Raw genomic sequence first — 12671 nt, 5'->3', positions numbered from 1 at the left:
TGTAACCCTTTTCAGGCTGATAGATGTCAGAGATTTCACTTTCATCAGACTATAGTATAATATGTTGCTTTTCCCAATTTTTCAGTCTTGATTCTGCTGTAGGATTTGTTCAAATTGAGTCATTTCTTGATTTCACAACTGCAGCAGATGTGGTTGAGGCTATAAAACTGAATTTAAAAAAAGTGGTTAATCATAGTTAAGATTTAACAAGGTCAGCAATTGGGCTGAGATCTGGCTTAACATTTGGTTAAATTGACTTAGTTATCCTTTAAAAGCACTTTGGTTATCAAACTAAAATGTAAAAGTAACAAGAAAAAACATGGAATAAAAGGGAAATACTTTTTCACAGAATCCAACTTAGAAAAAAATGACTCCCAGCTTAAACACTGTATACAGTGTAACAAAGATTCCAGTGAATACAAACCATGCAGTGACAAAAGTGGAATTCATTTATCGTAAAATTCATGGTAGGCAAAGCAAACACTATCTCACAGAGTTTTTCATTACTTCATTTTCTTTTCTTTTCTTTTTTTTTCATTTCTGCCCGGTTTCACTTTGCATGTTGTTTCAGGAACACGTGTCTCACATGGAACATCCCTGGAGCGAACTGCAGATCAGCAGTGCCTTCAAGAGAGCTTCATGTAAATCACTGTTTAACGCAAAATGGAAAAGCGGTGTAAACAATCCTTGTGTTTCTTTGAACCACTTTCAAATATTTGAGAAATCCACCCTGTTTCAGTTCATCCAAGCTGTGGGATGTGAACATTACTGCAAACTGAATGGAAGATGTTGATAGCAGCTCATAACAACTCTATAAATATCCACACAAAAAATAAAATAAAATAAAAATAAAATCCCAGCTATAGTGGGTCTCAACTCAGAGCAAACACCTGCTGTTTCCCCTTCAAGAGCCCGACACAAGGGGACAGCATTTAGCCGTGGACCATGAGAGGTGCGTGGCGGCCAACACTTTCACTTGTGCTTTCACTGAGAAAAAAATAAAGAATACTTAACGACGCCACATGTTTGACCTTGCTTCAATGTAGCCTGTAAAAAAAAAAAAAAAAAAAAGCATTTCATCAGCGTACCTGAGTCTGACTTCACAATTAGGCTTCACAGATGGAAAAAATAAAAAATTAAAAAAAACAATAAGATAGTTTCATTGATTCAGAATATAACTGCAGACAGAGAAATCTCGTCCCACGCAAATTCTCTGTAAAAGTCAGATCTGGTTGAGAGTTTAATGATGATGTGGCATGAATGCAAACCGCACAGCACATCACCCCCTCCTTTGAGACACTAGAGCCGCACACCTCACAGGACAGTCAGCGCTGGAACATGATGACTCATTCTTGAACACACAAGACGACAGAACACACAAGACGACAGTGCAGAAGCATCGGTAAGGGCCAAACACACGCGCGCACGCACACACACACACACACACACACACACACACGCGCGCGCACACACATGAGTTGTTAACTGGTCGGATCGGGTTTGGCACCTTTCTCTCCAGTCAGGGTCTGGAAGGGAAGTGATGGGAAGTGCTTTTCTGATTTCAACAAAACATAAATCCACACAGAGCGGCTGAGGGGAAATTAATTTGAGGCTCACGCCCACCATCGTTCTCTCGCGTAGATACACACTCAGTCTGCGACAGTGCGTCTTTATCAGCCACCGTGCTCCAGGTCTGGGGTTGGAAAGTGAGTCAGGCATTCTGCTACTGACAACCCCGCCCCTCCCTCCTCTCTGCCCCGCTCCTCTCCCCTCCCCAGCGGCCCCCACCACCACTTCCTCCTCAGTTTACAAATACACAAGTCAGTGGGTGTTTTCATAAGGCTTCTGCGAACCGTCACAAATGAAGGGAAAGAGTAAGAGTGACTGAGAGATATGAAGAGCTAAAAAATGCACTTCAAAGAGGGATGGGGCTTTCTTTTTTTTTTTGTTTGTACAAACCAAGTAAGCGAATTTGTCATCAAGTCATGAATTGAAATTGCTCATTTGGAAGTTTACAGTCAACAAGAACGCATCCAGTTTTTGAGCAAAGAGCATAAACTGGACGCACACAACCCCCCAAACCCCCCCAAAAAAATAAAATAATAAAAACCTGGATCGAAGCTAATTTGTTTTTTCAAATTTTACTTCTGCACTTTTCACCAGAAAACGTTCAGCTGCTGATGGCATTTTAGGTTAACGTGTTGAAGTGGTGATAACAAAAAACCCAATATGTACACTTTGTGGTTGGAGAGAGTGGGTGACACATTTTCTATTACTGAGACCATTTCTGCCTTTTGCTCAGCCTCGCCTGATATGACAGGAAATGAATTCAACTGCAGAAAGACAAACTTTTATTTGTTCAATATAGACTTTATTGCATTTTGTTTTTGTATAAACACAGCACTGTTAACACAGTTATATATACGAAAGGAATAAATAAATAATCATCATTTTTTGAAGCGGTAAAATAAAATAAAAAGTGCACCATCCTTGTTTATGTTAGTAAATAAAATTTAGCAACACAACAGTTAAATCTTTAATCAGCTTTCGAAGTTTTGATTTGAAGTAGATAAAAACGTCTTCAACACTTTTGCTTTTACAATGCCTTTCGATCAGGTATAAAAAGACAAAATGTCCCTGAGAAGAGTTGTAAACTCTCTTTTTTAATCGCCTGTCGGTCTGATATCTATATCATAAATGCACCAAACACATTCTCATAAGATTTGTATCTGATGATCTGTGTCGTGCTGCTGACATTTACATAGATAGCATCATTTTGGGACAGGTAAAACACCCCGGCTAGGAAACTGTTGGAATAACTCTGGGCTCCTTTGTCTTTCTTTGACGAATACTCTCTGGCCTGCAGGAGGGGGATGCCGGTTCCGGCATACTTTTTAGTTTGCATCTCCACAGAATGGTAAAAAGCACCACCTAGTGAGAAGTAGACCTTGGAATAGATGTAGTAGTATCCCTCTTTCTGGATGATGAGTTTTTTGTCTTCGTATGTCATTTCATAGAGGAGAGGCTCTGCGATCTCGCTCCATGCCATGACGTGTGAGTCGTGATGGACGTCTTGGCCGTCTAATGAACAAAACACGAGCAATGTTTAGAGAAACGTTTTTGTTCTTGGTTTGAAAAATCGAACATTTCATTAGAAGAAGGTCCAAATTTGCTGGTTTCACCTGTGAGATGCGCAACCGGTTTGGATGGAAGAAGCCGACCCTCGGGGTCTGTAGTATCCGGCGGAGGGCTTCCTGTGTGACGGTAAGACACATTGTTTCCCGGTCAGAAGAATAGACCTCAAGACCTTATATTATGTGAAACAGAAAATGCTGAGACATACCGTCGATTTGCATTGAGGCGGAACCTGAGGGGGCCTGCAACAGTAAACACAAAAGGACATTCAGGTGGTTTAGCTTTGATCTGCGTGCATGCATGCTTTCTTGGCATGCAATCAAACACAGATGCATGACCGCTGGTGCACATGAGGCTGCACTGGGATGTGGAAGGTGTTAAATCTAAGGCAGTAGTTTTTTTTTTTTTTAAGCATATGCTAGCATTTGTTTTGTGTTAAGCAATCATTGTAAGGGTTTTGGGTAAGGTTTGTACATAATGCATCTAAGGTAGATCATAATCTCGACGCAGGAAATAGACCATTTCCTTGTCTATGCTGTCTCTAATTTTTGCAGCATGTATGATGTGCCGACCCACAGAAAGTGAATTAATATTTCTCCTAAATCCAAAACCCGTGACTGCTGCGGCCCTCAGACAGCTGCGGGATTTCATAGGAAGCCAAACACAGAGTCTTCACTGTCCGCAGTCTGAGGTGAGGGCAAAGAGCGTATGCATGTGTGTCCGACTCCAAAAGACGTCAGAGGAGTTCTGTATAAACCGGCGGATTTCTCCATCTGTGGTCCACTCTGTTCCTCTTTACCGTAAAATAAATGCAAGCTCAGCACTTATTGGAGTGGGATGTGAGGGGGGTGAGGGACTTTCATGCACATGATCTGAGTAAATGTGAGTGTGGTTTCTGTCACAAGAGACCTTCATTTTTACTCACGCCTCAGTCTCAAGAGCCCCACACATGAATGTTATGAAGGGAGACGTTAAGAAAAGGAACGTCTCGTCGTGGAAAGCAGAAAGACTGAAGTTTCCACGTTGGAAATCCAGTTAGGTGGAAAAGCAGATGAATTTTCTCTCAGATATCAATCGGCTCTTATTAACATGTGCATGAAAAAAAAAACTGTTAAATATAACCATATCTTTTGATTATGCTTTGAATTTGAATCTACATTTACACTAAGTTTGCGATCTAGATTTATCAGTCCACCTCACTGAGTCCTTTCCTACACAGAGTTTAATTATTCAGCTTATTTCCAGCATTTATAGTAAGCATACTTTAACAAGTTTAAATATAGACCCATGATGCACTCATGATTCATGGAAAACTAAACACATCTATAAAGAAAAAAAAAAGTAAAATAGCTGAGACAATGAAAAAAGTGGGAGAAAACATTCGAAACATGAAAATAATACTGAAAGTGAGAATTGGTAGTAAAGATGATTAAATTCTTATCATGAAAGTGAGATTCTACCAGTGGGGTGAAAAGGTAAAGGTAATGGAACAGAAAATGTACTGTGAATCTCTCACACACACACACACACACAAAGACACACAAATCACAGACTGATATTACACCATTCTTTACGTGACACTCACATATTCAGATTGGTAGAGGCGATAGATGAAGACAGCTTCAAAGAACACGCCGAGCAGTGCCAGGGCCACCAGGATGAACAGCAGAGTCTGCGCCGCCCCGCTTTGCTTCTTCTGCTTGCCCAGGCGAGGCGGCACGGCCGGCCGGGTGGCATGGGTGTCCACTACAAACGCAGAGGGAACGCCGTCGTGAGACATCCCCCCCACGCCGCTTTTGAAGTTGAAAAACATCTCAGACAGGAATGATCCTCCGGCGGTCAGAGCTGCCGTTTCCGAGGGGCTGAAGAGACCAAACTACAGTGGAGAGGCGGCGAGGTGCAACAAGATTGCAAAAAATGGGTGGGCTCACTTCTGGTTGGTCCAACTGGAGATGTCTCATGAGTAGTCAGAAACAGACAGCAGCATGAATCTTATGATGTATCACCACAGCACCTGTGAAATCTGGCAAAAGCTCCACTTTTACTGTACTCATCAAAAGGAAACTTTAAATAAAGGTTGCTTCTAAGTTTAGATTATAAAGGCTGAAGTTAGACGACCATGTAAATGAAGAGGAGCTCAGACAATGTGCATTTTAACCCCGTTTCACACCCTCCCACTTCACTGCAAGAGCTATGTCGTTCACACTTCCTCTCATCTGTACTCTCTCTTTGCGGCTTGTCTTCACATTTAAGTAGCAACATTTGTGCCCAGAGTCAAGTTTAAGATCCCAATCTTTTAGCCTCTTCTCATTCTCATCATTGTTCAGAGGAAATACAGTGTGGTCGCACAGTTTTGGTATAACCACCAAAACATTTCTGTATGTTTTGAAAGCTGCAATACTTAAGGGGAAACAGCCCTATTTATACTTCCAAAAGTCTTTATCTTTTAAAATGTTGATTGTGCTTCTCTGGCAGGTTTTGTTTCGCTGTTCGTAGGGAACGACTCAGTCCGGTTTTACAATTTGTCCAAGCAAAAAGCAAGATTAAAATGTTTTGTTTTACAGGTAAAACAATCAGTGACTAAGTCTATATGAAAGGTTTGATACAATATAGTTAGAAATTGTCAAACTGACCCTTTACTCTTGAACTTTTTTCTTATTTTGTAGATTTTGTGACCTTCCAGTCCAGTTGAATAGCCTCTACTGATCACATTGAACAACTCGCTGCACAATGGTCTTTTTTTCTGACCTCAAATGGTTCCTGAACGGTCTGCAGCGGAGAACGTGTCTATTTAACATCTGCTTTAGTTTCCTGTCTTCTGTGTGGGTTTCCTTGTGTTCCTCATCAAGTTTATGTGAGGCAGGGTTAAAAGTTGATTGGCACTTTTTGGTTTTATTATATCACTTCTGCAATACAGACTCTCATTATGGGCAGAAACTTTCTTCTTGACTCCTTCAAATAGACTTCTTTTCAGTGTGGCCAAAATACTGCATTGCCTAAAGCAGTGGTTCCCAAACTTTTTCTCCTGGGTCCCCCCCTAGTGGTTTCCAAATTATTTCTGTATATTTGTACATTCCACCAAGAGGTCAAACACTGATGTTGAACCAGAGAACCAAATTCATTCCAAAGGTTTTATATCACCGTGCAGACCAGTGAGGTTCATGTTTTCAAGAGGTTCTCTCTTCTACACCACGAACACGTCCACAACATTTTCTTTTGAGCTGCTCTTTGGTTGCTGACCACTTCCTCATAAAAGGATGTGGGGACATGTTAAAATGTCCTCATGTTTGCAAAGGATTTTCTGTTTAGAGATTTCAGAGTAAAGAGGGAAAAATGCACACCATATGTTTCCTTTTTTTTTTGAGGGGGGAGGGACATCGTTTTCTGTAAAAATGAATAAATAAATATCATTTATAATTTCTTAGTTTGCCAAAAGAAAGCTGTAGCTTGGTAAAATGTGTCCTAGACGTAGAACATTTCTCAAGTCTCTGTAAAGAGTATGTAGATCAGCAGACAGATCACCAGTTTTGACTGCGTTGTGGCGATGCACCCTACGTATTTAAGAGGGAACACATCTAAACTAACTTAGACAAGTGTGGATGCCACATGTGGCTTTAGTTAAAGGTCTGCAGGTGTAATCTGATATTCACTTCCTCCAAAACAAACTGATTCATGACAGCCCGTGAATGCTGTTGAAACCAAATACTCACACCCAATAAAAACATTTTCTTCCCAAATTATTCCTGTTTCCTAAATGTGACAAATCTTTTAAAGTTTTTTTTTAATGTACATACATTTTCTTAGTAAAACCTTTTGGGTTTCCTTCCACGAGCTTCTCACTGCAACACATTTCCAGTAAACTGCTGGAATAAACAATATGGAGTATTTCTATTTTTATTGTGGTATCTCAGCTGAGATACCAGGAAGAGAAGTGTTAATGAGTCTGATTCATCCTTGGGCTACAATTTCCACAAGGCTGACGGAGACACATTCATCTGTTATATATGTAGTACTCTCATTCCAAACCATGGTGGTTAGGAAGGAGGTTTGGTGAGAAATCCGATAAACTAAACAAAAGACAAAAGCTAAAGGAGATGTTTTGGCTGAGGCTAGCGAAAACTGTCGTTATCCAAAGTGAAACAAGTTTGAGGCTGAAAGGTCACCCGGAGAGGAAGAAGCCATTACTTCAAAAGCAACATAAAAAGCCAGATTTCAGTTTCCAAATGCACTCAGTGGCAAAGACTTTGTTTTGACAACATGTCCTGTGGTTTGATGAAGCTTATTGGACCTAAGCATGACTCAGTTATACCAGTTGTGCTGAAAAACTATTTACCAAAATTACCCAAAACAGAAGTTTCAGATACGTAGGTTAGCACAAATGAAATGTATGGCAAGTTTTGAATTTTATGAAAGCTATTTTTTTTCCCCTCTCATTTAACAAACAGAAATTATTTTAAACATCCAGAATTAAAATCAGACATCAAGAAAATAAATGTCCTTTCATACAGTGTCAGTAAATACTTGGTTTCACTTTTACTTATCCTCGTCAAAACTCACAAGGAGTTTTGAACATTTATTTAATTTATGAGTTTATGTTCATTTGTGTGTGTTGTGGGCTGAAAGAAATATGTGGGCCTGTACAGTTCAGATGTGCAGAACTAACAGCGAGAGCTATGCATTGCCCCCAAATGACCCCTTACAAAACTTTCTGAAGTGGTCGCCGTTTACTAAATGGAAATGAGAACACTGCAAAAAAAAAAAAATTAATTACTTGTTTTTTTATATACCATAAATATTATTCCGACAGGCGTCAGTGCTTGATTCATTAATAAATGTGTCATCACAGCTAAAAATAAAGCCTGGGTTTAAACCCTGATAACTCACAGCGACCTCTCAACGCCTAAGCGTTTACCTCTGACCTCGTTTGGTCAGGTCATGGCGCAATACGTGTGTATTATTGCACACAGTTTTTCATCTCCGCTGCAAAACGAAACTGATACAAATAATAATCTATAAATAGAGGAAAAACTAAATCAACATGCTGTTTTCATGGCTTTTATTGCACTGCAGGTGCACACGTCGTCTGAGTGTGAAGTCCAGACCGCAGAGTGCTTCTGATCCACAGATAGTGGCTCCACTGACTCAGCTTTGACTCAGGACTCAAGCTCTGTCTGACAGACTATTGTTCAACCACCGGAGTATGACAGGAAGTAATTACACACATTCAGTGCTTTTGGCTTATTGTGCACAGGAGAAATTACCCAGGTTCTGGTGGAAGTGGAGCCACTTTATTTCCTGGACCGTTCAGCGATGACTTCGTATGCCCAGCTCTATCTGATGGGATGTCTGACTCTGACTGTGGGGCTGGCTTTGGATATGGGGCCAAACCAAAACATGGAGTTTACATTTATGCTACCCACAGGCGGCACAGAGTGTTTTTACCAAACTACCACGACAGGTGACACCATGGAGATAGAATACCAGGTAAAAACAACATGAAGAGGAACTTTGGTGCACCTTTTGCTGATATTTAACTGTTTTGTTTAGGATATCTTTTTAGCTGAATTTTTTAAAAGTTTGCAAGCAATCGAGTGAGCAGTTTGGACTTTGGCCTTGTTATCAGAGAGATAAGAAAACCGCTGAAAGTTTTAAAGGCACATGGACAATAATGGGGCAGGACAGAAAACACATTTCTCATTGTTAGGGATTAGCAAAACATTAGGACATCTGGCAATGTGGCTGATTAATCTAGTCTAATATCTAGCTAAGAATCCTTCATGTACAACCAAACTCAGAGAAGAAGCCCAGCTATTTCTATTCACAAAATCATGACAGCCTAAATGCACACTATTCTCTCATAAAGCGAGAAAGACCAAGTTTGACTGTTTAACCCTGAATTGTTTTTCTTGATGGTTTAAAACACAGATTAAAAAAATGACATCGCTGTTAGCATGTTGATGCTGCACCCTCTGGAGGCCGCAGACTCTCTGGGGGTAGAAGCAGCATTGGCTGAGCATCTACATGAACCTCCAAAGTCATGAATCATCATGGGAAACTAATGTGACCATCAGTTTTTGTCAGACTGAAACCTGATACTTTATAACCTGAGAAAGCTTCGGCCGCTTTGTGTTATTTGGTTTGTTATCACGCCGTTCATTTGAATTTCAGGTAGCAGTTCCAAAGATACCATGAGGCAAGCTTGAGCAGATGCATGGGTTAAAATGTGAGGATGACTCTGGATATCTGACTTTTTCTTTTTTTTTTAAGGTTATCGCAGGATCCGGTCTGGATGTTGGGTTTGCCTTGATCTCACCCAGCGGTCAGCGGGTGGTCTCTGAGTTCAGGACATCTGACGGCATCCATATGTGGGTGTTCCTGATGCTTTCCTGCTGATCTGAAGCTAAAACCGAGGTTACCAACAACGTCTCACTGTTGTCACACATTGTGTCTTTTCTGTCAGGTTGGATTATACAGAATTTGGAGATTACCGGTTATGCTTTGACAACAGCTTCAGCAAGATGTCTGAGAAGATGGTGTTTTTCAAAGTCATAATTAACAGCCAAGGCAACACATCTGGAGGCCAAGAGGAGTGGATGGACTTCATCGTGACTGAAAGCGTGGCGGACTACAGAATAGAAGAAATCAGGGTGAGAAGGGGAAACTCCTTGCGTCTTGCAAGTTGCTGCCTCCCACTGACGCCGCCTGTCTTTTAATCTTTCCGTTTCAGAGAACAATGGACTCAGTGTACCGGCACCTGGAGAAGACCCGCCAGGTCCAGACCGTGCTGCGGGCCTTCGAGGCCAGGGACCGCTACTTGTTAGAGGACAACCTGTGGCGAGTGTCCTTCTGGTCCTGTCTGAACCTGATGGTGATGCTCGGTGTGGCCGTCACTCAGATTTACACCCTGAGACGTCTCTTTGATAACACCAAGCGGGTCTGCACTTGATGACAGAACCGGCACATTACTTTTATCCCTCACAGGATATGACAAAGAGAACTTTTTATTTTGTAAATTTTGTATTGATATTCCATTGCATCATGTTATTAATCTACAGATCCATGATTTAGAGATGCCGGTAATTTGAGAAATTCAGTTATTAAGTGAAACTCATATTTTAGGAAGGTCTGTGCTGCATTTTGAGCAAATAATTTCTGTCGATTTGGTTACTGTGGCTCACAGGTAATGACCAATGACACAGGCTTAACAAAATACAGAAATATCAGCCTACGTATAAGTCTGACTGCCTCAGAGCTCAGACTCGATGCTTAGTTGAGGTTTTTTCGTGAGTCACTGCCATGTTGTGTGGAAGTGATGAATCAGCCTGTATTCTCCAAGGATTTTGTCAGGCCAGCTTGCAATGGAGCTAAAGTGCCAGTGTTTCAGAGAAACACTGGCACCATTAATGTTTAATTTTTCAAGGTTTGATTTTATTTTTTAATGCCAAATCTCTTAGCTATCTTCATTTTCGCTGGCCCGTTTTAGCTTGCTGACCAATAAAACATCGTGATAACATAATCGTTAAAGGAGGCCTGATACTTTAATCAGGTGCCAAATAAAACAAGTATCTCCCTGGAGGTAGAAGATGGGGAAAGAATGAACTGTTGTAAAATGTACTGTCAGATTCCTGTGCGGACTTTGGATATGAGAAAACTCAGTGGACCAGCAGCGGCAGGTGACATCACTTCCTAAATCATCAACAGCTTTGATTCTCTCAAATTTTCCTCCACTCTGGGACTGCAATTTTCAGATGAAATGTGAAATTAAATGTGTATCATAACAGTCCAGTTGGTTTTCACCTTAAGCCACTGACATCACCGGTTCACAAGCGGCTAATAAAAACTGAGAAAGCTGAAAGTCGTGTCCTAAATAAGTCAGGGCGGTGATATTTGAAGCTTAGAGCTGATGACTCTTCGGTCTCCCATAAATTCATGAGTGTTTCTTTTAACCGCACTTCTTCCTTCCACTCATTTTTTCCATTAATAGGTTTGGATACAGCAACAACCACTTGTTTAGTCATCAGTCTCTCTGAAATGAGTGTGTAGGTTACACAATCGCTTCAAGTCATAATAATCACACCAAAGAGAAAGTAAAACGTCTAACAAATTCATGAATTTGAAGTGCTGAGATAAACTGATGATCAAATATACTTAGACAATACAATTCAATCATAACAGCCCTAATGTATTGATATTTGTGAATATTGTGAAGTGAATCTAGAAAGCCATAATTTGCTCCAATGTTATTTTATTAAATACAATTAACAGTCTTGATATTTCATACCTTCAGAGAAATCATTTCCAAATATTACCCTTATTGGATCATAGCTTGGTAAAAAAAAAAAAAAGGAAAAAAATCTGTTTAACATCAAAACATAACACTGGGAAGTTAAATCTTCACAAAGATGGCCGTCTTTTGTTTTATGTCTTTAACTAACCAGGGTCCTGATGTCCTGATAATTATTTTCAAACGTAACAGCCAGTTTCTTGGACAAGACTGTTTTGGCTTTAGAAAAAAAACAAACGGTATAAAAAAAATGGCCTTTTGTTCACCTCTTGGTTTTACCATTATCTGATAATAAAGGTTCAATAAACAGATCTTCCTGCAGATCTCAAATTTTTAGTACATGACATGTTCAATTTTTATATAATATTCAAACCTACTCCCAACATGAACTAAATGGTAAAATAGATTTGTTACAGTTCATTGCCCCTGAAGTGGCTCCAGCAGCTCAAAATGTCAAAACGCAGCGTCTTGTGATGCGGCTCGATGTTTCGGACCTAAAGGACATAAAACATGCAGCTCCTCTGTGTCTCCTTTGCCAAAATTCTTCAAGTTCATGTTCAACGCCTGCTGGTTTGGGGTCACCAGTGTTTTCCACGGGGAGCCGGTGGGGGTCGCCTGTTCAGGAACAATCAGCCCACGTTAGTGTGTTGCCCGTGTGAGATGCAGTAAAGAAATGGTTTTGCAGGTCATCCACAAAGAAGCTAACATCAACTGGATATTTACACAATACTGAAACTTGCCCTACAAATGGCCATGGATCAAAGTGAAAAGTAATTTTTTCGCCCCCTCATATTCTGCTAAGCTTTCAACCACATGACAAAAAACAGACCAATAACTGAAAATACATTGCTATATTGCAACAAACTTAGTAGGTCTCAAAATCCAAAAGTCAGGACATGACTGTTGCATTCTGGGTAACTAAATCAGTGTTTAAAGGGGTGTGTTAAAAAAATAGCTAAGTGGAGTTTAAACATTGAGGTCATTCTTTCTGGAAAAAAAAAAAAACGCAGATGGTTCTTATTGAAGGACAAGGGCAACACATGTGCATGCTGATCGTAGCATTCCTCCATCAAAATCTGAGCAAAGTCAGAATTACAAGTTTGATTGGAGGACAAAACACTGAAAAATGTCCAGAAACCAAACAGCCTTATTGAAAATAGCCTGAAATGTTTCAAAATGGAAAGCGTTATAGAGACAAGTTAGGTTAAGGAAAACTGTTTGCCTCTTTGGCTGTTTGTTGGTTAATTCAAAG

General features: G+C 40.3%; 3 protein-coding genes across 3 annotated transcripts in view; 1 reads left to right on the top strand and 2 right to left on the bottom strand.

Moving 5' to 3' along the window:
• Positions 1-2349: 2349 nt before the first annotated feature.
• tnfsf14a (TNF superfamily member 14a) lies at positions 2350-5550 on the bottom strand. The gene is made up of 4 exons (XM_008416072.3): positions 4721-5550; positions 3344-3377; positions 3183-3254; positions 2350-3081 (listed from the first exon to the last, which is right to left on the bottom strand). The coding sequence occupies exons 1-4, from the start codon at positions 4946-4948 to the stop codon at positions 2687-2689; spliced, it is 729 nt and encodes a 242-aa protein (XP_008414294.2). The 5' UTR covers positions 4949-5550; the 3' UTR covers positions 2350-2686.
• A 2254-nt stretch (positions 5551-7804) lies between these two features.
• Positions 7805-10960, top strand: LOC103468780 (transmembrane emp24 domain-containing protein 1). Its single transcript, XM_008416082.3, has 4 exons — positions 7805-8619; positions 9403-9500; positions 9596-9782; positions 9863-10960. Exons 1-4 carry the CDS (start codon positions 8446-8448, stop codon positions 10079-10081), a joined length of 678 nt encoding a protein of 225 aa, XP_008414304.1. The 5' UTR covers positions 7805-8445; the 3' UTR covers positions 10082-10960.
• Positions 10961-11363: 403 nt separating this feature from the next.
• dnm2a (dynamin 2a) overlaps positions 11364-12671 on the bottom strand; it is a 30884-nt gene continuing 29576 nt past the window's right edge. Inside the window, exon 21 of the mRNA XM_081610082.1 lies at positions 11364-12034. Within this exon, the coding sequence (XP_081466208.1) occupies positions 11998-12034 (37 nt within the window). The 3' untranslated portion in view covers positions 11364-11997. The remainder of the gene's footprint in view (positions 12035-12671) is intronic.

This window comes from Poecilia reticulata, chromosome 8, assembly GCF_904066995.2.
Source record: "Poecilia reticulata chromosome 8, P_reticulata-male-v2, whole genome shotgun sequence".
Lineage (NCBI taxonomy): Eukaryota > Metazoa > Chordata > Actinopteri > Cyprinodontiformes > Poeciliidae > Poecilia > Poecilia reticulata.
This window is presented reverse-complemented; position numbering and strand designations above follow the sequence as displayed.

Coding starts and splice junctions, on each gene's coding strand:
- tnfsf14a (XM_008416072.3), bottom strand. CDS start 4,948: ATGTTTTTCAACTTCAAAAGCGGCGTGGGGGGGATGTCTCACGACGGC. Junction 3,255..3,343: donor CGCCTCAATGCAAATCGACG/GTATGTCTCAGC, acceptor ACCGTCACACAG/GAAGCCCTCCGCCGGATACT. Junction 3,082..3,182: donor ACCGGTTGCGCATCTCACAG/GTGAAACCAGCA, acceptor TTTGTTCATTAG/ACGGCCAAGACGTCCATCAC.
- LOC103468780 (XM_008416082.3), top strand. CDS start 8,446: ATGACTTCGTATGCCCAGCTCTATCTGATGGGATGTCTGACTCTGACT. Junction 8,620..9,402: donor CCATGGAGATAGAATACCAG/GTAAAAACAACA, acceptor TTTTTTTTTAAG/GTTATCGCAGGATCCGGTCT. Junction 9,501..9,595: donor ACATCTGACGGCATCCATAT/GTGGGTGTTCCT, acceptor CTTTTCTGTCAG/GTTGGATTATACAGAATTTG.